Below are 25,107 nucleotides of genomic sequence, written 5' to 3'. Positions count from 1 at the left end.
GACTCGGGCAGCATGAACCATGTGACAGGTTCCCTTTAAATATAGCAGGTCCTCACTATGAAGCCCGTGTACTTTGCACAGTCTGTACATCATGTCATTTAGCTGAACAATAATTAGGATAGGGAGATTTTTTCCATTTCCAGTAACTGGCCATGTGGTTTGCCCCACTGATGTCTCCAAGAAACAATTCTCCTCGCCCTGATGACAGCACAGCCTTTCTTAGGACACCCGAGGAAGTCTGTACAGTGCGTCCCAATGTCGCTCTTTACTAGAAAGTCTGAGCTGTCAAGTGACTGAAACAAACTTTCCAGTGGTCACTCCGCTCCATAGACCGCTGTTTAGTTTGCTGATCATCACCACAAATATGTTAACAAACTGCTCATTGTCCACTGGCGGCATCCATTCTGTTCCCACAAACCTACAGCAGAGGTTCCCATAGTTACCCGCTTGTCTATTTACCACCTAAGCGATCAAAGCCAGCGTGCAGCGCACACAATAAGCTCTGCCAGGCTTCCTACAGGGCAAATGCCCAGCCACTAATTAACTAATACACTTCTGCATATGGATGCACTGCTCACATTCCCCATTCAAATAAACGTTGGTGTCACCGGGGAGTCGTCCGCAAGTAATGGCTGATAATGTAGACATTCATCATATACATCTCAGTGCACATTAAGTGCTGCATAGACCAGCTATTCAGTCACATCGCACATTTATTAGTCGGGCTGTGCCGTCGATTATATTTATAAATCATCATCTTTACAAGAAACAGTCTGATATCTCAGGATGTGATTGTACGAAAACAGACAAAGCAAAACACTGCACAGAATCCGGGACTGAGTGATCACATGCGGGATTACAATACATCAGAAATAAGAAACTATACTGCATGGAATAAATGTACTGATTAACAGGGGCTGGGGTAGTCAGGGGCTGGAGTAGCCAGGGACTGAAGTGAGTAGTCAGGGATTGGAGTGAGTAGTCAGGGATTGGGTAGTTAGGGACTGGAGTAGTCAAGGACTGGCATGTACAGTAACTGCATAGTCAGAAACTAGAGTAGTCAGGGACTGAACTAGTCAAATACTGGAGAAGTCAATGACTTGCATGTACAGGAACTGCATAGTTACAGACTAGGATATATAGCGACTGGATAGTCAGATATTGGTGTAGTCAGGGATCGCAGTGAGTAGTCAGGGATCGCAGTGAGTAGTCAGGGATCGCAGTGAGTAGTCAGGGATCGCAGTGAGCAGTCAGGGATCGCAGTGAGTAGTCAGGGATCGCAGTGAGTAGTCAGGGATCGCAGTGAGTAGTCAGGGACTGGAGTAGTGGGGATCAGTAGATACACAATGTCATGTTCTGACTACACGCCTTACAATGTTATGCTCAGACCATGTGGGGGGACACTGGGGTCCGCACCTGAGGCTTTCTACCTGTAGTCCTCACCTTCCTTGGCCTGTACATGTTGTAGACATGTCTGATGGGGCTGTGTGTCAGGTTGTTACAGCAGATGGGGCAAAGTTTAGTTTAACCCCTTGCTCTCTAGGAGCAGTAGTAACTCTATAGCGCCGCACACTGGGTGCCCCCGGAGCTCACACCCATCGCTGTGCAGACTAATGCAGTGCCCTCATCCCACCACAGTGATCAGCGGCGTGATCCCTCCATCCTCCTCCCATCCTGACATTTGCCGGAATAAATTGCTAAATAGCAGAAACTGTCAATTCTGCACTTTCCCCAGAGACTTATCGGCATAATCCCAGAGCAGCGGAGGAGGGTGAATTCCTGCCCCAGTGCGATCATGGGCACAACGTGCGACCCCAGCCACAGTGCGACCCCCACTCGCGTCTCACCTGAGTCATGGCTGGCATCCCATAATCCATCCAGTCCTATGTGATACAAGGTGCAGTCCCCAGGGAGCTGTGCGGCAGGGCTCAGGGCTCAGCAGCGGGCGTCCATGCAGGGCATGTCCCTGCTCCGACACTTTCTGCCTGGGACAATATGAAGTTGTGTCCCGGCTCAGCCTATGAGAAGTGAGCAGCAGGGAGAGGCGGCTTCATCCCCAGCACTGCACAGGCTGTGTGCGCTCACTGAGCGACCGGCCAGCGGCGGCCAGCCACCCAGCCAATCAACGCCGGGGGGCGTGGTCTACGGGGCTGTGAAGAGATTATAGGGATTAACCGGCTGTGCGCTGAGAGGAGCCTCCTGTGCGCTGATCGAATGAGTAAGCGCATGGTGAGTGCGGCGCAGGAATGGTTAACGGAGGAGCGCTCAGCTTTGTGCTACACAGCGCACTGTCTGTGCTGTCACCTCACATAATACATGGGGGGCTGCGGACCCCGGCTGCCCCTCCCCCACTAATCTAATTATGCAAATATAGAATAAAGGAATTGAGATAGTGAGGCGGCAATCAGGGGTCTGCATGGACCGGGCCTTATCTGTACGGGGGGCTCCGAGAGCTGACCGCCAGGGACCGGAGTCTACTGAGGACACTCAAGTGACAGCACAACTGGAGAATGTATATACAGTATATATCAATAATATGTGATATATATATGTATACATGCATTTACACAAAAATGATGTCTATACATGTGTATTACTCATATATCAACCTATCTAAGGTATTTGTATTATATATTATATATACATACAGTATATATTTCTGTCTGTGTGTATCTATCTATCTATCTATCTATATATATATGTCATAACATAAAAAAAGGAAAAGTGCTGGAGCTATGGAAATCACAGGATGGATAGACAAAGTTAATGATATATAAATTATTAAAAAAACAAGCCATCACACGACTGTCGGCCGAAATATGGAGAAATTATAGCTCACAAAAAGCGTCTTTTAGTGTGTGACAGCTGTCAATCATAAAAACCCGATATGAATCTGGTATTGCTGTAATCGTGTCGGCCCGAAGAATAAAGTAATCTTATCACTTATACGGCACGAGGAATGACGTAAAAAATAAATAAAACCAATTCTTCACCTGCTGCTGATTGGTTCATTCTGCCTCCCAAAGATCGCAGTAAGAATCAGCTGACATTTATCCTGAGCTCTACGTTGACCGCTTACACCAGGGTTTCCATGTAAATCTCTGAAATACGTGATCCAGATGGAACCCCTGGCGGAAGATTCCCTGTAATGAGGCAGATGGAGGCACCGTGGACGCTGTCTGGCCTATGATCTGTCGGCTTCCACATTACTGGTAGCACAAATGCTCTGGAAAAGCACTATGGCGCCTCGCCTCCCAAAAGAAATCCAGCTACTTCTGCACCCCCAAATCCAAATGCCCCTCTCCCTTCTGAGCCCCAGTGAGTGCCTAAACCACATTTAGTGTCCACATGTTTGGCAGGGGTATAATTTCCAAAATGGGATCACTTGAGAGGGGATACTGCTCTTCTAGTACTTATGGGCTCTGTATATGGAGTCTGCAAATTATTCTAGGAAAATCTGCGCACCAGGAGTCAAATAGCGCTCCATCCCTTCTGAGCTTTGCCCTGTGCCACAAAAGTAGTTCCCGATTACATGCAGGGAATTGGCACAATCAGGAGAAATTGCACAACTAGATACATTCCTTAAGGGGTCTAGTTTCCAAAATGGGGTCACTTGTGGGGTGTTTACACTGTTTATGCACATCAGGGGCTCTCCAAACGCGACATGGCGTCCACTCTCGATTCCAGCCAATTTTGCGTTCAAAATGTCAAGCAGTGCTCCTTCCCTTCCGAACCCTGCTGTGCGCCCAAACAGTAGTTTTCACCCACATATGGGTGGGGGTATCGGCGTACTGAGGAGAAATTGCACAACAAATTTTGAGCTCCATTTTTTCCTTTTAGCCTTGTGAAAATAAAAAATTTTGGGCTAACAGAAAATGTTTGTGGGAAAAATTTGATTTTTTATTTTCACGGCTCTACATTATAAACTTCTATGAAGCACCTGGAGGTTCAAGGTGCTCCCCACACATCTAAAGAAGTTCATTGAGGGGTCTGCTTTCCAAATTGGGGCAAAAGTAAATTTTTTGTGAAAAAAAGTTAAATGTTCATTTTTTTTCTTCCACATTCCAGAAATTCCTGTGAAGCACCTGAAGGGTTAATAAACTTCTTGAATGTGGCTTTGAGGTGTGCAGTTTTTAGAATGGTGTCACTTTTGGGTATTTTCTGTCATATAGGCCCCCCAAAGTGACTTCAAATGTGATGTGGTCCCTAAAAAATGTTTTTGTAAATTTTGTTGTATAAATGAGAAATCGCTGGTCAACTTACCTAACAAAAAAAAAATGTTTAAAAAATTGTGCTGATGTAAAGTAGACATGTAGGAAATGTTATTTATTAACTATTTTGTGTGACATATCTCTCTGGTTTAAGGGCATAAGAATTAAAATTTTGAAAATTATGGAATTTTCATAATTTTTGCCAAATTTCCGATAATTTCACAAATAAACGCAAGACATACCGAACAAATTTCACCACTATCATGAAGTACAATATGTTTCAAAAAAACATTCTCAGAATCACTGGGATCTGTGGAAGCGTTCCAGAGTTATTATCACATAAAGTGACACTAGTCAGATCTAAAAAATAAGGCTAGGTCATTAACCTACAAAGTGGCTCGGTCCTTAAGGGGTTAAAGAGGCCAGATGTAAACATTAGACAGAGCAGAGCACCAATGCTCTTGTCACACTATTTAGTGGTCACTCAGGGATACTGCAGATTAGCTTCTATTATGTGAATAGGAGCTGATTTATAGTACCAGGCAGCTGCTGCTAAGCCCTGTGACAGCAGTGCTGCGCTCTGTACAATATTTACATCCGGCCTCTTTAATGTCTGCTTACAAGTTTTAATTATCATTACTAAGCGAAAACTTTCCAGCAAGTACAAACCATTCCGTACACTGTTTATATCCAGCCTCTGTAGTGTTCTGCAAACAGCTCCCCACCAATCTGATATAGCACCCCGACCAATCTGATACTGATGATATATCAATAAGGATAAATCATCCTTATGAAAATGTTGGAAAACCCCTTTAAAGGGAATCTGTCAGCAGGCTTTTGCTACTTCATCCGAGAGCAGTCTGATGTAGGCAAAGAGAAGCTGAATCCGACGATGTATCACTTAGATTAATGGGTTGCAGCCGTTCTCACACAATCAGAGCTGTTAGATGCAGAATGAAGCAGAGCTGAGAAAGCTAACCCCGCCCACACCAAGCTCTGTAGATACAGTGTCCATAGACAGTGAGCTGCTTATCACAGGAGGGGGCGTTGCCAGACCTGGAGGCAGGAGCAATGATAAGCTACTAGTGTTAAAACAATCATTGCAATCAAACAAAACCACTGAGCTTGATAGGAGAGGCATCACGGAAATATGTGTTTTAACCATTACAACATGTTGTCTTCAGATTACATAGCAAAAACCTGCTGATAGATTCCCTTTAAGCTTCATATATCTCATTACTACAGACTCATATGATTCCCTGAGCCTCTGTAACGGGCCTCCCTGACACAACATATTGAGTCCTGGAAGCAATCAACATTTTTTTCTGTTACATACAACAAAGATCTGTAATATGCTTGTATTTATGACCTTTTAGACAAGCTGATAATCAGTGATTGGATTATATAAAAATCATTGGTGTTGGCATCACATTTCCTCTGTAAACGAGGGATGTGCTGCTGACAACACGATGCTGTGTGGGGACAGAATGATCGTATTAAGGATCGTTCATCCTCATACTGGACGGAGCAGTAAACCAGGCCAATCCATTTGTATTTGATCACTCAGTTCTCTCTAAGGCTATGTTCACATCATGATTTTTTCAGGCAGGTTTGGAGTTGGTCCTCTCCTAAACCCGACTGAAGAAGCGCTAATAAAAAGCTAAAAACAATAAATCATTTCTATGTAAAAACGACAGGCTGTTCACATGTTCATTATTACAACTCAATGGGAGGGCTTAAAAATGCTCGGGCATCTTTTTAATAGTTTTGTCAGCGTTTTTGTTTCAAAAGCTTCCAGCAGTTTCTTAATTTTTGAGTGTAGCTGAAAAACAATATCTGGGCCATGGCAGTACAAAACAAACCGTAAAAACAGTGGAACAACTTTAAAAAAAAGAAGTGATCAAAAACATTGAAAAAATACTCAGGAAATGACTAAAAAACTCAACAACAACAAAAAAAACCCTCCACGTTTACAAAATGCCAGAGAGAAGGAGAATTTCCGCTTGAAAAACAGACTTTTTAGAAGCCTGAAAAAGATGTAATGTGCACATACACTGAGTAGTGTAATGTCCAGTGTAAATGGGCTTTTACTCTACTTTACCCATAGAGAACATATGGATGCTTGGCCAAGCTGAGACTAGCATCCACATACACTGAAAATGAGATGTAAGCACGAAAAGAGCTATGAACAGAGTCTAAAACACTTTTTTTTGGACTTGAACACCCTTATTCTTAGTTCTCACCCCTGTCATCCACATAAGAGGAAAGTGGTAACACTAAAGTTTATAGAACGGAGCGTTGTGGTACTATCAGCGCACCAACAGTGATCAGGATCTAACGCGTTGAGCCACAGTGACTTTCTTATATTAGTAATTATTCTAGGATCCTAGTTTGTCAGAAGTCACTAAGCATAAATCCCGGAGTACTAAAACGTTGTTCCCCACGCTCATTTAGACAATTAGCACTATGGTTCATCAAGTTTAACTAGACACAACAAAGGTCAGAACCTGTCTGTAACAGATCCATCTACTACGACTTCAACCGAAAATACAGCAAATTTTACACAGACAATAACCGCTGGCGTGTTATTGATCACATTTATTATGCTTACATAAAATGATCATTTATTGTTAACATTTCCCCTTCGTGTCAAAAAGTATCCGGATGTCTGTTGACATTGAAAGTTTATTGGGGGATGTGTATAAGGAAAAACCTCATAATTTTTGAAAATAAAAAACCAAGGCAAGTGAGCGCCCATCGATTTGCTCTATTAGCCCTTGATGAAGGCAATTTTTTTTGTCAATGTAAAGGACCCTGAGTTAAGTACAACTAAGAACATACAATTAAACTGCCCCTCTAACAAAACTATTAAAAATCATTCTGTCTCCCTCATATCATATGCTTTACATCATGGTTGGCAAGATATTCCTTGTTTAGAACAAATGGGATGCCAACAAACAAAAATGTTTAATCACACTTAGAAAAAAAATACTAACAAGTTTTTTTCGATTGTTGTTAGGAAGAGTCACTCCGGCCAATCATTGCGAAAGGATGTTCATAAAGTCAAGCAATCACTGCCCTATGTAGAAGGCCCTAACTACAGTAATTCAAGACTGTCACATTAGACCGTTGTCCGAACCCATTGATATCTGTAAGTTCAGCTGATTTTAATCTAATGTGTATAGAGACCTTAGTACTTTTCTGGAATTTCACTCTAATACATTGTACTCTTCTAAAAGAAAGGTTTCTAAGAAGCTTGATTAGGATCCTTTTAAACATGCAGATATATTACTCTCAAGGAGCATCGATCGATGGGCGCTCCTTTAATAATATTTATATGTTGTAACTAATGGTTCATACAAACTTTTCCTGTTATTGTCAGCAGCTGTGATCATAGACAAATAAGTGTTCACTGGTTTGTCATATGAATGTTGCGCCTGTTTGCAATGATTGGGAATGGACGTACATACAACCAATCACATGGGCAATCATCACCTAGTGCCATATACAGTCCTGCTCCGTGTTATTGGCACCCATGAAGTTTAAGTTTATAATGTGGAATATCTCCTGAAAAAAATGAATCAAGTGAAACAGTTTTTTTTTGTATAGAGCATTGTTAAATACAAAAGAGCAAATGCTAAACAATAATTGAAAACAAAAAATAATGGGAGGGAAAAATAAAAAAACCTAAAGCTTGTTGTGTCACTGGTATTGGCACCCTTTACATTAATTTAGTATGGAAACACATTTTGACTCGCCTGTGGTAAATCACAAAAGAGATTCACCTGTGATTAATTGTCGATGCCCATGTGACATGAATTAGCCAATGAATGATGACTTCAATGTTTTAAAAAGCCACATGGTAGGGCCTGTTCCTTTGTCACAATAGTGAAGACAAAGGATCTGCCTGAAGGCATAAGAATTGCTATTATTAGCAAACACAAGACTTCCAAAGGGAAGTTGTCCAAGCATGGAACCATCAAGAACCTTCCTGGACGTGGGGGTAAGAGGAAAATTGACAAGAGATGTCTTCAAAGGTTGGTGCGAATGGTGAAAATAACACCATGTCAAACATCCAAAGACCTGAAGGCCAACCTGGAACAGTCTAGGGTCATGGTTTCAACAAGTACCATATGCAGCACACTAAACCAAGCAGAGCTTTATGAGCGAAGGCCAAGGAAGAAAAGACATAAAAAGGAACGACTGATTTTTGCCAAAGAGTACCTTGACAAACCACAATCCTTCTGGGAAAATGTTCTGTGGACAGATGAAACAAAAATAGAGCTTTTTGGCAATGCAAAGCAACAGTTTGTTTACAGACGGCGCAATCAAGTTTATAAGGAAAAGAACACCTTACCAACAGTCAAGCATAGTGGAAGAGCCATAATGCTGTGGGACTGCTTTGTTGCGTCTGGTACTGGAGGCCTTGACCATATCACAGGAATCATGAAATCAGAGAATTATTAAGAGATTTTAGAGCGAAATGTCCTACCCAGTGTAAGAAAACTTGGTTTGAGTCGAAGATCATGGGTCCTCCAACAAAACAATTACCTAAAGCACACATCCAAAAGTACACAAGAATGGTTGAAAAAGAAAAAATGGACTGCTTTAAAATGGCCAGCAATGAGTCCTGACCTCAATCCCATTGAAAATCTTTGGGGTGAGCTGAAATTTGCCATTGGGAAAAAGAACCCTCTAGCATTCAAGAGCTTGAACAAACTGCAAAGGAAGAGTGGGAGAAAATTCCAGCTAAGAAATGCAAGAGGCTTATAAATGGCTACAAGAAATGTTTGGAGGCTGTCATCAATGCCAAAGTGTGTGCAATCAAGTATTAATTAGAGGTGCATTTATTGCTGCACATGCTGTTTATTTTGTTTTTTTCTTTGAAATTGCTGCATTGAAGTTGAAAAACAATGTTTTATTGTTTCATTACTTTTGGACCACTTAGTAAAAAATCCTGAGAATATAATTTTGGTACATTTCTATTTATTTCTGAAGATATTGTACAGTCTATGAACAAAATGAAGGGGTGCCAATAATGGTGAGCAGCACTGTGTGACTTGCAGGCATGTGATGTGTTGGTCACTGCTGTCTACCAGTTTGTTGTTTTACTATCCAGACTACCAACCGCTATGAAGAACAAATCTCCAGGTGGTGACATTTGTAAGCAGCCCTGCAGAGAAGAGCAGATCTGGGCGTGGGGGTAATAAGGTAATAATTGAATCTGGATAAAGGATGATATTGACAGAGAGTTGCTTGAAGTTCAATGTTATGGTATTCTTGCATTAAGCACTCCCTCAAGAATGAGTGGGGGCAAGGTGGAAACTTCTACGTGTAAAAATAGTCCCCATAAGGGAGAAGGCCAGATGGTCATTATACCAGTCACTTCTAAAGGAGGAGGGGAATAACATGTCACTACTTGGGGGTCTCTGGATGTGCCTCACGACAATCTCTAAGGCTATGTGCCCACGTAGCAGATTTGATGCAGAGCGTTTTTGCCTCTCTGGCTGGGTGCCCACGTAGCGTTTTTCAAGCGCTTATGCTGCGGAATTTCCGCAGCGGAAACGCTTGTGAAACGCTAGGTAATCCGCACCCCATGGTCCCCAAGGAGATTCCGCCTGTTCTATGCACATGCTGCGGATTTTTCCGCAGCGTTTATGCAGCGTACAAAAATCCGCAGCATGTCATTTAATTTTGCGGAAGCGCAGCGGAACTCCCGCCATTGACTTGCATTGAGATGCATAGAAACCGCGACTGTACATTTGTACAAGCGGCTTCTATGCGTCTCTATGTGCGGATGGTACCCAGTTCTGGAGGAGAGGAGACTCTCATCCAGACCTGGGTACCATTGTACCTGTGAAAAAAAGAATAAAATAACAAATAAAGTTTATACTCACCTTTCCGAAGGCTTCTCTCTGAATGCCGACATCGCTGAAGGACCTGCGGTGACGTCACAGTCATGTGACCGCAGGCCCTTCACCGCTCTGTCTCGCGATATGCCGGCAGCCGGGAACCAGCCAGGAAGCAGCGCTGCAGCCACGCCGGGCATCGGGGGTGAGTATAGCTTTATTTGTTTTAATTTTTACGGTTCACACTGTATAAATCCATGCCGTTTGCATGGATTTATATAGTGTGACCTAGTTGTCAAGCACTTTCCAAGTGATGCTATCGCCTGGAAAGCGCTTGTCAATCTGCATGCGGAAACGCATGTGAATCCGCATGTATTCTGCAGGAAAAACGCATGCACGATCTGCATGCGTTTTTTCTGCCAGGGAGATGCAGAAATGCTGCAGAAATTTTCTGATTCATTTCTGCATCGTGGGCACATAGCCTCTCAGGCAGAAAAAAACGCATGCAGATTTACATGCGTTTTTTCTGCCAGAGAGAAGCGTTTTTTCAGCGTTTTTACATGCGTTTTTTCAAGCAGTTTTCTCCAAGCGATTTTGAACATCACTTGGAAAAGTGCTTGACAAGTTGGTCACACAATATCAATCTATGCAACAAAAAAAACTTGTATACTCACCTCTCCGGTCTCCTCCAGTCTGCTCCCGGCAGCGATCCTGCGATCCTCTCTCTTCGGCGTCCCGCAGTGTACTATCAGGACCTGCGGTGACGTCATTTAGTCAGCTGATGGTCACGCGACCATCACCTGACTGCCGACGTCAGCGGTCGCGTGACCATCAGGTGACTAAATGACGTCACCGCAGTCCTGACAGTACACCGCGGGACGCCAAGGAGAGAGGATGTGGGCGGGAGCAGACCGGGGGCCGCCGGAGAGGTGAATATACAGGTTTTGTTTATTTTTAACTTTTTTATCTTTTCTTCACCGCGTGGTAGCCGGGATGAAGAGGAGTTGTAGTCTCCTCTTCATCCCGGGTACCACACGCACCGCGATTACGATGCAAATTCGCGGCCATTAACTTTAATTGAAACGCAGCAAATCCACATATACCTGCGGGTTTGCTGCGTTTCAATGTTCCTCAATGGCCGCGAATTTGCAGCGTAATCGCGGTAGAAATGGTCATGCTGCGTTTTGCAACGCAATGCGAATTTGGCGCGCAAATTAGCGCATCATGTGCACAGCACATCCAAATTCACATTGCTTTGCATGGCAGACTGTTTTACAAGCGTTTTCGCAGCTGTAAAAACGCCGCAAAAACGCTACAAAAACGCTTCGTGGGCACATGGCCTAAAAGTTGAATGTGGCTTTTTAACGTAACAAAGAGACTAAACATCTAGCCCAGCATTACACATATTAAGAGATACTGCATAAATAATGTAATTCTGGGCTTACACGTCTTGTGTATATCTTATGGGTATCCTTGTTTCTGTGTATTCAAGAATAAAATGTAAGCGTTTTCCATGTGAAGTATTTGGCAAAGTGCTATAGTTTCATTATTTTAACAGTTATTATTTAAAACATTACAGGAAATCCAAATAATTTTGCAGTTTTACACTGGCATGTGTGGGCACATACTAAATGTATAACTTCCCAATATTAACTTTTCAAAGAAAAATATTCTTAGGCTATGTGCCCACGATGCAGAAATGCTCCAGATTTTTTCCTGAGCGTTTCTGCATCTCCCTGGCAGAAAAAACGCATGCGGATTGTACATGCGGATTGTACATGCTGATTGTAGATGCGGATTGTACATGCGTTTTTCCTGCCGGGGACAAGCGGATGTGAAGCGTTCTTCACTTGCATTTCCGCATGCGGGTTGACAAGCGCTTTCCAAGCGATTTTAGCATCACTTGGAAAGTGCTTGTGACAACTTGGTCACACTATATAAATCCATGCAAACGGCATTGATTTATATAGTGTGACCGTAAAAGAATGGTAAAAAATAAATCTATACTTACCTTGTAATGGCCCCCGGAGTCTTGATTCGATCCGTCCTGGCTTGCCGGCAGCTCGCGGTACACTGAAGGACCTGCTGTCACATGATTAAATGAAGTCAGCGCAGGTCCTTCAGTCCACCGCGATCTGCCAGCAGGCGAAGACAAGCACACCGGGGGCCATCAAAAGGTAAATATAATATTTATTTTTTATTTTATTCTTTTTTTTACAGGTTCTATGGTACCCGGGTCTGGAGGAGAGTCTCCTCTCCTCCAGACCCGGGTACCATCCGCACATTGAAACGCATGGAATGCGCATGTACATGTGCAGTGATGCGTAATCCATGCCTTCTAATGCAAGTCAATGGCGGAGAAAATGCAGCGCTTCCGCAAAATAATTGGTAGTGCTGCGTTTTTTTTCTGCAATGATAATGCACAGCGGAAATTTCCGCAGCATGTGCACAGCACATGCGGATTATCATTGGGGAACATGGCAGACCTTCTACCATGCGTTTTTTAAGCGTTTCTGCAGCGGAATTGCCGCTGCAAAAACGCTTAAAAAACACATCGTGGGCACACTGCCTTACACCTCTTTCCATGTTTATAAAGTAGAGATGTACTGCTTTGCGAGCCTACATTAATATATCAGCGCAATGGGAACCTACATTTAACAACATTCTTATAAATGGCAGAATTTGCATTCTGTTCTGACCTCAGGGAGTCAGGCAACAGAAGAGGACTATTCAAATCAAGCAGACCGTCCTGTAGGGGATATAGCCGTAATAAAAATCACACCCTTAGTGTTCAAATCCATTACTGCATTTGCCCAAAAACTTTTTTTTAAATCGGATATGTTAATTAGGTGCTCAGTGCTCCTTAGCATGGCCAAACAGCTCAGTGCTGCCTTACCGTGGCCAAACAGCTCAGTGCTGCCTTACTGTGGCCAAGCAGCTCAGTGCTCCCTTAGCGTGGCCAAACAGCTTGGTGCTCCCTTAGCATGGCCAAACAGCTCAGAGCTCCCTTAGCGTGGCCAAGCAGCTCAGTGCTGCCTTACTGTGGCCAAGCAGCTCAGTGCTCCCTTAGCGTGGCCAAACAGGTCAGTGCTCCCTTTCCGTGGCCAAACAGCTCGGTGCTCCCTTAGCGTGGCCAAACAGCTTGGTGCTCCCTTAGCATGGCCAAACAGCTCAGTGCTCCCTTAGCGTGGCCAAGCAGCTCAGTGCTGCCTTACCGTGGCCAAGCAGCTCAGTGCTCCCTTAGCGTGGCCAAACAGCTTGGTGCTCCCTTAGCATGGCCAAACAGCTCAGTGCTCCCTTAGCGTGGCCAAAAAGCTCAGTGCTGCCTTACCGTGGCCAAACAGCTCGGTGCTCCCTTAGCGTGGCCAAACAGCTTGGTGCTCCCTTAACATGGCCAAACAGCTCAGTGCTCCCTTAGCGTGGCCAACCAGCTCAGTGCTGCCTTACCGTGGCCAAGCAGCTCGATGCTCCCTTAGCGTGGCCAAACAGCTCAGTGCTCCCTTAGCGTGGCCAAACAGCTCAGTGCTGCCTTACCGTGGCCAAACAGCTCGGTGCTCCCTTAGCATGGCCAAACAGCTTGATGCTCCCTTAGCATGGCCAAACAGCGCAGTGCTTCCTTAGCGTGGCCAAACAGCTCTGTGCTCCCTTAACGTGGCCAAACAGTTTGGTGCTCCCTCAGCATGGCCAAACAGCTCAGTGCTCCCTTAGCTTGGCCAAACAGCTCAGTGCTCCCTTAGCGTGGTCAAACAGCTCAGTGCTCCCTTAGTGTGGCCAAACAGCTCGGTGCTCCCTTAGCGTGGCCAACCAGCTCGGTGCTCCCTTAGCGTGGCCAAACAGCTCAGTGCTCCCTTAGCGTGGCTAAACAGCTTTGTGCTCCCTTAGCGTGGCCAAACAGCTTGGTGCTCCCTTAGCATGACCAAACAGCTCAGTGCTCCCTTAGTGTGGCCAAACAGCTTGGTGCTCCCTTACCATGGCCAAACAGCTTGTGCTCTCTTAGCGTGGCCAAACAGCTCAGTGCTCCCTTAGCGTTGCCAAACAGCTCAGTGCTCCCTTAGCGTGGCTAAACAGCTCGGTGCTCCCTTACCGTGGCCAAACAGCTTGGTGCTCCCTTAGCGTAGCCAAACAGCTCAGTGCTCCCTTAGCGTGGCCAAACAGCTTAGTGCTCCCTTAGCATGGCCAAACAGCTTAGTGCTCCCTTAGCGTGGCCAAACAGCTCAGTGCTCCTTTAGCGTGGCCAAACAGCTCAGTGCTGCCTTACCGTGGCCAAACAGCTTAGTGCTCCCTTAGCATGGCCAAACAGCTTGGTGCTCCCTTAGCATGGCCAAACAGCGCAGTGCTTCCTTAGCGTGGCCAAACAGCTCTGTGCTCCCTTAACGTGGCCAAACAGTTTGGTGCTCCCTCAGCATGGCCAAACAGCTCAGTGCTCCGTTAGCATGGCCAAACAGCTCAGTGCTCCCTTAGCGTGGTCAAACAGCTCAGTGCTCCCTTAGCGTGGCCAAACAGCTTAGTGCTCCCTTAGCATGGCCAAACAGCTTAGTTCTCCCTTAGCGTAGCCAAACAGCTCAGTGCTCCTTTAGCGTGGCCAAACAGCTCAGTGCTGCCTTACCGTGGCCAAACAGCTTAGTGCTCCCTTAGCATGGCCAAACAGCTTGGTGCTCCCTTAGCATGGCCAAACAGTGCAGTGCTTCCTTAGCGTGGCCAAACAGCTCTGTGCTCCCTTAACGTGGCCAAACAGTTTGGTGCTCCCTCAGCATGGCCAAACAGCTCAGTGCTCCCTTAGCATGGCCAAACAGCTCAGTGCTCCCTTAGCGTGGTCAAACAGCTCAGTGCTCCCTTAGCGTGGCCAAACAGCTCGGTGCTCCCTTAGCGTGGCCAACCAGCTCGGTGCTCCCTTAGCGTGGCCAAACAGCTCAGTGCTCCCTTAGCGTGGCCAAACAGCTTTGTGCTCCCTTAGCGTGGCCAAACAGCTTGGTGCTCCCTTAGCATGACCAAACAGCTCAGTGCTCCCTTAGTGTGGCCAAACAGCTTGGTGCTACCTTAGCATGGCCAAACAGCTTGTGCTCTCTTAGCGTGGCCAAACAGCTCAGTGCTCCCTTAGCGTGGCCAAACAGCTCAGTGCTCCCTTAGCGTGGCTAAACAGCTCGGTGCTCCCTTACCGTGGCCAAACAGCTTGGTGCTCCCTTAGCGTAGCCAAACAGCTCAGTGCTCCCTTAGCGTGGCCAAACAGCTTAGTGCTCCCTTAGCATGGCCAAACAGCTTAGTGCTCCCTTAGCGTGGCCAAACAGCTCAGTGCTCCTTTAGCGTGGCCAAACAGCTCAGTGCTGCCTTACCGTGGCCAAACAGCTCGGTGCTCCCTTAGCATGGCCAAACAGCTTGGTGCTCCCTTAGCATGGCCAAACAGCGCAGTGCTTCCTTAGCGTGGCCAAGCAGCTCAGTGCTCCCTTAACGTGGCCAAACAGTTTGGTGCTCCCTCAGCATGGCCAAACAGCTCAGTGCTCCCTTAGCGTGGCCAAACAGCTCAGTGCTCCCTTAGTGTGGTCAAACAGCTCAGTGCTCCCTTAGAGTGGCCAAACAGCTCGGTGCTCCCTTAGCGTGGCCAACCAGCTTGGTGCTCCCTTAGCGTGGCCAAACAGCTCAGTGCTCCCTTAGCGTGGCCAAACAGTTCAGTGCTCCCTTAGCGTGGCCAAACAGCTTGGTGCTCCCTTAGCATGGCCAAACAGCTCAGTGCTCCCTTAGTGTGGCCAAACAGCTTGGTGCTCCCTTAGAATGGCCAAACAGCTTGTGCTCTCTTAGCGTGGCCAAACAGCTCAGTGCTCCCTTAGCGTGGCCAAACAGCTCAGTGCTCCCTTAGCGTGGCTAAACAGCTCGGTGCTCCCTTACCGTGGCCAAACAGCTTGGTGCTCCCTTAGCGTAGCCAAACAGCTCAGTGCTCCCTTAGCGTAGCCAAACAGCTCAGTGCTCCCTTAGCGTGGCCAAACAGCTTAGTGCTCCCTTAGCATGGCCAAACAGCTTAGGGCTCCCTTAGCGTGGCCAAACAGCTCAGTGCTCCCTTAGCGTGGCCAAACAGCTCAGTGCTCCCTTAGCGTGGTCAAACAGCTCAGTGCTCCCTTAGCGTGGCCAAACAGTTCAGTGCTCCCTTAGCATGGCCAAACAGCTTAGTGCTCCCTTAGCGTGGCCAAACAGCTCAGTGTTCCCTTAGCGTGGCCAAACAGCTCAGTGCTCCCTTAGTGTGGCCAAACAGCTCAGTAAGTACTCCCTTAGCGTGGCCAAACAGCTCAGTGCTCCCTTAGCGTGGCCAACAGCTCAGTAGGTACTCCCTTAGTGTGGCCAAACAGCTCAGTGCACCTTCTCACTTACTTGTTTTGAATCGGTCTGTGCCCCTAATTGCTTGATTGATAGCTCTGGCTTATCAGGAGCTAGGGAGGGGAAATAGACAGATGAAATCAAGTAGATGGGAAAGTATAGATTTAGCAAGAGAGAACGCCACATCCACATTGACATTGCTTAAAATGTTAAATCTTCTTTATGACTATGACTAAGGGCACTTTGTCTTCCAGAAATGTGTTAGTCTGTTACTCATGGTGAATATCTTGTACGTATTTTTAATGAAATTCTAAATAAAGAAGATTTGACATTTTAAGCAATGTGGATATTACGTTCTCCCTTACTAAATCTATTTTGAGTCTTGATGGTCTACGACAGGACTAGCACCTACAGATCTGGGACTGCATCTGAATGAGTTAAACAGGGACATGGTAAACTCTATTACAGACATTGTTATTCTATACATGGGAAGGTACACTGAACTGCTTGTCCACAACAAGTGTCTACAGAGCACCTTCTTACAAGTGTTGAGCCACCCCCGTAGTGTTCGGGTTCGGTTCGTCGAACACCGGGATGTTCGAGGAACTGTTCGTCAAACTGTTCGTCGAACACCTTAGAACACCGTCGAACACCGTTAAAACCAATGGCAGGCAAACAAAAACACATAGGAACACATAGAAAACACCTTCAAAGGTGTCCAAAAGCTCACAAACTGCTCAGAAGAAGCTTTTTTTAAAAAAGCCGGCCGGCAATTCAGCAGCGGCATACACCGGTACCCGACAATTTAGACATGAAGGAATAGAGCATCACACATAGATTAGATAGATAGAAACATGTCAGTCACATATATATGAAGTACAGTGAAAGTGCTGCTTACTGTACTTGTCATTTAGTGTAAAGGATTTATTAAAAAATATAATAGTGTTTTCGTGCACCGTCTCTTTAAAAAAGCCGGCCGGCAATTCAGCAGCGGTACCCGACAATTTATAACAGACAGAATAGAGCTTCACACATAGATTAGATAGATAGAAACATGTCAGTCACATATATATGAAGTACTGTGACAGTGTTGCTTACTGTACTTGTCATTTACTGCAAAGGATTTATTAAAAAAAAATAATAGTGTTTTCATGCACCGTCTCTTTAAAAAAGCCGGCTGGCAATTCAGCATCTGTACCCGACAATTTAGAATAGAAGGAATAGAGAATCACACATAGATTAGATAGATAGAAACATGTCAGCCACATATATACGAAGTACAGTGACAGTGTTGCTTACTGTAATTGTCATTTAGTGTAAAGGATTTATCAAAAAAAATAATAGTGTTTTCATGCACCGTCTCTTTAAAAAAGCCAGCCGGCAATTCAGCATCTGTACCCGACAATTTATAACAGACAGAATAGAGCTTCACACATAGATTAGATAGATAGAAACATGTCAGTCACATATATAATAAGTACAGTGATAGTGTTGGTTACTGTACTTGTCATTTAGTATTAAAATAAAGGATTTATTATTAAAAAAAATTGGCGTGGGGTTCCCCGTAATTTTAGTCTCTAGCGGAGGTTAAGCAGACAGCTGGGGCAGATGTTTGAAGCCTGGGAAGGGGGTAATACCCACGGAGCTTCCCAGGCTACTAATATCAGCCCCCAGCTGAATACCTAGCCTTTACTAGCTATTAAAATGGAGGACCACCCCCCAAAAAAAATGACGTGGGGTCCCCCCTAATTTAATAGCTAGCAAAGGCTAGGCAGACAGCTGGGGGCTGATATTAATAGCCCAGGAAGGGAGCCATGAATATTGGCCCCCTCCCAGGCTAGAAACACCAGCCGTCAGCCGCCCCAGAAATGGCGCATCCATAGGATGCGCCAATTCTGGCACTTAGCCTCGCTCTTCCACGCTGCCCTGGTGCGGTGGCAGGGGGTAATAGGGTTGGGGTTGATGTCAGCTTATAATGCCAGCTGACATCAAGCCCAGGTTAGTAACGGAGAGGCGTCTATAAGACACCCCCATTACTAACCCCATAGTCAAAGTTAAAAAAAAAACACAAACACCCAGAATAAAGTCCTTTAATTGAAATAAAGACACAATTCTTTATTGTTCTAAATTAAACCATACTTACCATCACGCCCATTCCAGCTGAAGCCAACGATCTCCTGCAATAAAAGAAAAATAATAAAGCAACCTCATCCTTACCTTTCCATGGTTCCCAGGATGGCTCCAGCTCTGCTACATTGAGATGACAGGCTGGACCGCAGCAGAACGCTGCCATCCAGCCTGTCATCCCACAGACACTGAGAAGCGCAGGCATGCTTGCGCTCCTCAGTGTCTGACTGTGACGGCATCCAGATGAGCCGACAATGAACTCGGCTCACCTCATGTACGTCACTGACAGCGTGGGAAAATTCTCCTGCACTCAGCGCTTCAGCGTGAGAATTTTCCCACGCTGTCAATGACGTGCATGAGGTGAGCCGAGTTCATTGGACATGACCTCGGCTCATCTGGATGCCGTCACAGCCAGACACTGAGTAGCGCAAGCATGCCTGCGCTTCTCAGTGTCTGCGGGATGACAGGCTGGATGGCAGCGTTCTGCAGCGGTCCTGCCTGTCATCTCGATGTAGCAGAGCTGAAGCTGTCCTGGGAACCATGGAAAGGTAAGGATGATGTTGCTTTATTATTTTACTTTTATTGCAGGAGATCATTGGCTTCAGCTGGAATGGGCGTGGCGGTAAGTATGGTTTAATTTAGAACAATAAAGAATTGTGTGTTTATTTCAATTAAAAGACTTTTTTTCTGGGTGTTTGTGTTTTTTTTAAATACTTTACTAGAAATTCATGGTGGTCATGTCTAATATTGGCGTGACCCCATGAATTTCGGGCTTAGGGCCAGCTGATAATGCCAAGCTGGCCTTAACCCCTTTATTACCCAGTGAGCCACCGCACCAGGGCCCTGGATGAGTTGGGTACAGCGCCAGAAGATGGCGCTTCTATGAACGCGCCATTTTCCGGGGCGGCTGCGGACTGCAATTTGCAGCGGGTGGGGCCCAGAAAGCTTGGGCCTCCCTGCGCTGCAGATTCCAGCCCCCAGCTGCCTAGTTGTACCTGGCTGGACACAAAAATAGGGCGAAGCTCCACGTATTTTTTTTTTAAATTCATGAAATTCATGGAATAATTAAGAAAAAAAGGGCTTCCCTATATTGTTGTGTCCGGCTAGGTACAAATAGGCAGCTGGTGGTTGGGAGCAGCCCGTTCCTGCCTGCTGTACCTGACTGGACACAAATATAGTGCGAAGCCCCACATCAATTTTTTTTTCATTATTTCATGAATTTCCTGAAATAATTGAAAAAAAATTGACGTGGGGCTTCGCCCTATATTTGTGTCCAGTCAGGTACAGCAGGCAGGAACGGGCTGCCCCCAACCACCAGCTGCCTATTTGTACCTGGCCAGACACAACAATATAGGGAAGCCCTTTTTTAAAAAAATTATTTCATGAAATAATTAAAAAAAAATTGACGTGGGGTTTCGCACTATATTTGTGTCCAGCCAGGTACAGCAGGCAGGGACGGGCTGCCCCCAACCACCAGCTGCCTATTTGTACCTGGTTGGACACAACAATATAGGGAAGCCCTTTTTTTCTTAATTATTCCATGAATTTCATGAAATAATTTAAAAATAAAATGCGTGGGGCTTCGCCCTATTTTTGTGCCCAGCCAGGTACAACTAGGCAGCTGGGAGCTGGAATCCGCAGCGCAGGGAGGCCCAAGCTTTCTGGGCCCCACCCGCTGCAAATTGCAGTCCGCAGCCGCCCCAGAAAATGGCGCGTTCATAGAAGCGTCATCTTCTGGCGCTGTACCCAACTCATCCAGGGCCCTGGTGCGGTGGCTCACTGGGTAATAAAGGGGTTAAGGCCAGCTTGGCATTATCAGCTGGCCCTAAGCCCGAAATTCATGGGGTCACGCCAATATTAGACATGACCACCATGAATTTCTAGTAAAGTATTTAAAAAAACACAACACCCAGAATAAAGTCCTTTAATTGAAATAAACACACAATCCTTTAATGTTCTAAATTAAACCATACTTACCATCACGCCCATTCCAGCTGAAGCCAACGATCTCCTGCAATAAAAGTAAAATAATAAAGCAACCTCATCCTTACCTTTCCATGGCTCCCACGACAGCTTCAGCTCTGCTACATCGAGATGACAGGCTGGACCGCAGCAGAAAGCTGCCATCCAGCCTGTCATCCCGCGGACACTGAGAAGCGCAGGCATGCTTGCGCTCCTCAGTGTCTCGCTGTGACGGCATAAAGATGAGACAAGTTCATGTCCAATGAACTCGGCGCACCTCATGCACGTCACTGACAGCGTGGGAGAATTCTCCTGCACTCAGCACTTCAGCGTGAAAATTCTCCCACGCTGTCAGTGACGTACATGAGGTCAGCTGAGTTCATTGGACATGAATGAGCTCACCTCATGCACGTCACTGACAGCATGGGAAAATTCTCACGCTGAAGCGCTGAGTGCAGGAGAATTTTCCCACGCTGTCAGTGACGTGCATGAGGTGAGCCGAGTTCATTGGACATGACCTCGGCTCATCTTTATGCCGTCACAGCCAGACACTGCAGAGCGCAAGCAAGCCTGCGCTTCTCAGTGTCTGCGGGATGACAGGCTGGATGGCAGCGTTCTGCTGCGGTCCAGCCTGTCATCTCGATGTAGCAGAGCTGAAGCTGTCGTGGGAACCATGGAAAGGTAAGGATGAGGTTGCTTTATTATTTTTCTTTTATTGCAGGAGATCGTTGGCTTCAGCTGGAATGGGCGTGATGGTAAGTATGGTTTAATTTAGAACAATAAAGAATTGTGTCTTTATTTCAATTAAAGGACTTTATTCTGGGTGTTTGTGTTTTTTTTAACTTTGACTATGGGGTTAGTAATGGGGGTGTCTTATAGACGCCTCTCCATTACTAACCTGGGCTTGATGTCAGCTGGCATTATAAGCTGACATCAACCCCAACCCTATTACCCCCTGCCACCGCACCAGGGCAGCGTGGAAGAGCGAGGCTAAGTGCCAGAGTTGGCGGATCCTATGAATGCGCCATTTCTGGGGCGGCTGACGGCTGGTGTTTCTAGCCTGGGAGGGGGCCAATATTCATGGCTCCCTTCCTGGGCTATTAATATCAGCCCCCAGCTGTCTGCCTAGCCTTTGCTAGCTATTAAATTAGGGGGGACCCCACGTCATTTTTTTGGGGGGGTCCCCCATTTTAATAGCTAGTAAAGGCTAGGTATTCAGCTGGGGGCTGATATTAGTAGCCTGGGAAGCTCCGTGGGTATTACCCCCTTCCCAGGCTTCAAACATCTGCCCCAGCTGTCTGCTTAACCTCCGCTAGAGCCTAAAATTAAGGGGAACCCCACGCCAATTTTTTTAATAATAAATCCTTTATTTTAATACTAAATGACAAGTACAGTAACCAACACTGTCACTGTACTTCATATATATGTGACTTACATGTTTCTATCTATCTAATCTATGTGTGAAGCTCTATTCTGTCTGTTATAAATTGTTGGGTACAGATGCTGAATTGCCGGCCGGCTTTCTTAAAGAGACGGTGCATGAAAACACTATTATTTTTTTTAATAAATCCTTTACAATAAATGACAAGTACAGTAAGCAATACTGTCACTGTACTTCATATATATGTGACTGACATGTTTCTATCTATCTAATCTATGTGTGATTCTCTATTCCTTCTATTCTAAATTGTCGGGTACCGCTGCTGAATTGCTGGCCGGCTTTTTTAAAGAGACGGTGCATGAAAACACTATTATTTTTTTTAATAAATCCTTTACACTAAATGACAAGTACAGTAAGCAACACTGTCACTGTACTTCATATATATGTGACTGACATGTTTCTATCTATCTAATCTATGTGTGATGCTCTATCTTTCTGTTCTAAATTGTCGGGTACAGATGCTGAATTGCCGGCCGGCTTTTTTAAAGAGACGGTGCATGAAAACACTATTATTTTTTTTGATAAATCCTTTACGCTAAATGACAAGTACAGTAATCAACACTGTCACTGTACTTCATATATATGTGACTGACATGTTTCTATCTATCTAATCTATGTGTGAAGCTCTATTCTTTCGGTTCTAAATTGTCGGGTACCGGTGTATGCCGCTGCTGAATTGCCGCTTTTCATGTTTCACTGTTGGCACTGTTCCCATCGATTTGGGCAATCACTGTAATGCCACAACCACCATGGCTGTGGCATTACAGTGAGTGGCAGACAATCCCTGCATGATTGGTGCTCTAAATAGCGCCAGACATGCAGGACACGCTTTTGGTGCACGAACAGTTATCGAACATAACCTCGAACAGCCGAATTTTTTGCAAATCGTTCGGATTCGTCGAACAACTCGAACACCGCCCAAAACAGCTCGAATTTGAGATTGGCGAACAGTTCTAGTCGAACACCGCTCATCTCTACTTCTTACCAAAAAACAAGTCCCTAAACTATTTTAATTAGGCCAAGTAATACTAATGGTGCATTAGACATGCTGTTTTCAATTTGTCAGTGTACCTTAAGGCTATGTGCCCACGATGCAGAAATGCTCAGGATTTTTTCCTGAGCGTTTCTGCATCTCCCTGGCAGAAAAAAACGCATGTGGATTGTACATGCGGATTGTACATGCGTTTTCCTGCCAGGGACATGCGGATGTGAAGCGTTCTTCACTTGCATTTCCGCATGCGGGTTGACAAGCGCTTTCCAAGCGATTTTAGCATCACTTGGAAAGTGCTTGACAACTTGGTCACACTATATAAATCCATGCAAATGGCATGGATTTATATAGTGTGACCGTAAAAGAATGGTAAAAAATAAAAAAATAAATCTATACTTACCTTCTAATGACCCCCGGAGTCTTGATTCGATCCGTCCTGGCTTGCCGGCACCTCGCGGTACACTGAAGGACCTGCTGTCACATGATTAAATTAAGTCAGCGCAGGTCCTTCAGTCCACCGCGATCTGCCAGCAGGCGAAGACAAGCACACCGGGGGCCATCAAAAGGTAAATATAATATTTATTTTTTATTTTATTTTTTTTTTTACAGGTTCTATGATACCTGGGTCTGGAGGAGAGTCTAATCTCCTCCAGACCCGGGTACCATCCGCACATTGAAACGCATGGAATGCGCATGTACATATGCAGTGATGCGTAATCCATGCCTTCTAATGCAAGTCAATGGCGGAGAAAATGCAGCGCTTCCGCAAAATAATTGGTAGTGCTGCGTTTTTTTCTGCAATGATAATGCACAGCGGAAATTTCCGCAGCATGTGCACAGCACATGCGGATTATCATTGGGGAACATGGCAGACCTTCTACCATGCGTTTTTTAAGCGTTTCTGCAGCGGAATTAACACATCGTGGGCACACTGCCTTACACCTCTTTCCATGTTTATAAAGTATAGATGTACTGCTTTGCGAGCCTACATTAATATATCAGCGCAATGGGAACCTACATTTAACAACATTCTTATAAATGGCAGAATTTGCATTCTGTTCTGACCTCAGGGAGTCAGGCAACAGAAGAGGACTATTCAAATCAAGCAGATCGTCCTGTAGGGGATATAGCCGTAATAAAAATCACACCCTTAGTGTTCAAATCCAATACTGCATTTGCCCAAAAACTTTTTTTTAAATCGGATATGTTAATGAGGTGCTCAGTGCTCCTTAGCGTGGCAAAACAGCTCAGTGCTCCCTTACCGTGGCCAATCAGCTCGGTGCTCCCTTAGCGTGGCCAAACAGCTCAGTGCTCCCTTACCGTGGCCAAACAGCTCGTTGCTCCCTTAGCGGGGCCAAACAGCTTGGTGCTCCCTTAGCATGGCCAAACAGCTCAGTGCTCCCTTAGCATGGCCAAGCAGCTCAGTGCTACCTTACCGTGGCCAAGCAGCTCAGTGCTCCCTTAGCGTGGCCAAACAGCTCAGTGCTCCCTTTCCGTGGCCCAAACAGCTCGGTGCTCCCTTAGCGTGGCCAAACAGCTCGGTGCTCCCTTAGCATGGCCAAACAGCTCAGTGCTCCCTTAGCGTGGCCAAGCAGCTCAGTGCTGCCTTACCGTGGCCAAGCAGCTCAGTGCTCCCTTAGCGTGGCCAAACAGCTTGGTGCTCCCTTATCATGGCCAAACAGCTCAGTGCTCCCTTAGCGTGGCCAAAAAGCTCAGTGCTGCCTTACCGTGGCCAAACAGCTCGGTGCTCCCTTAGCGTGGCCAAACAGCTTGGGGCTCCCTTAGCATGGCCAAACAGCTCAGTGCTCCCTTAGCGTGGCCAAACAGCTCAGTGCTGGCTTACCGTGGCCAAGCAGCTCGATGCTCCCTTAGCGTGGCCAAACAGCTCAGTGCTCCCTTAGCGTGGCCAAACAGCTCAGTGCTGCCTTACCGTGGCCAAACAGCTCAGTGCTCCCTTAGCATGGCCAAACAGCTTGGTGCTCCCTTAGCATGGCCAAACAGCTCAGTGCTTCCTTAGCGTGGCCAAACAGCTCAGTGCTCCCTTAACGTGGCCAAACAGTTTGGTGCTCCCTCAGCATGGCCAAACAGCTCAGTGCTCCCTTAGCATGGCCAAACAGCTCAGTGCTCCCTTAGCGTGGTCAAACAGCTCAGTGCTCCCTTAGCGTGGCCAAACAGCTCGGTGCTCCCTTAGCGTGGCCAACCAGCTTGGTGCTCCCTTAGCGT

The 25,107-nt window shown here is 45.9% G+C and overlaps 1 protein-coding gene across 5 annotated transcripts in view; it reads right to left on the bottom strand.

Moving 5' to 3' along the window:
- Window positions 1–25,107, bottom strand: part of MID1 (midline 1) — a 603,051-nt gene that overhangs the window by 200,708 nt on the left and 377,236 nt on the right. The window contains exon 1 of one of the 5 annotated variants that reach the window (XM_073667307.1): window positions 1,848–2,104. The exons of 3 other annotated variants lie outside the window; for them this stretch is intronic. Coding sequence is in view for 1 of the 2 variants with exons in the window: in XM_073667312.1 (XP_073523413.1) it covers window positions 1,848–1,877 (30 nt within the window). In the remaining variant the exon portion in view is untranslated. Of the gene's footprint in view, window positions 1–1,847; window positions 2,105–25,107 lie in introns of those variants that run through there. One more of the 5 variants, XM_073667312.1, reaches the window with a different exon arrangement.

Source organism: Phyllobates terribilis, unplaced genomic scaffold, assembly GCF_046119375.1.
Source record: "Phyllobates terribilis strain yellow unplaced genomic scaffold, ASM4611937v1 Scaffold_2__4_contigs__length_985480577, whole genome shotgun sequence".
Classification (NCBI taxonomy): domain Eukaryota; kingdom Metazoa; phylum Chordata; class Amphibia; order Anura; family Dendrobatidae; genus Phyllobates; species Phyllobates terribilis.
This window is presented reverse-complemented; position numbering and strand designations above follow the sequence as displayed.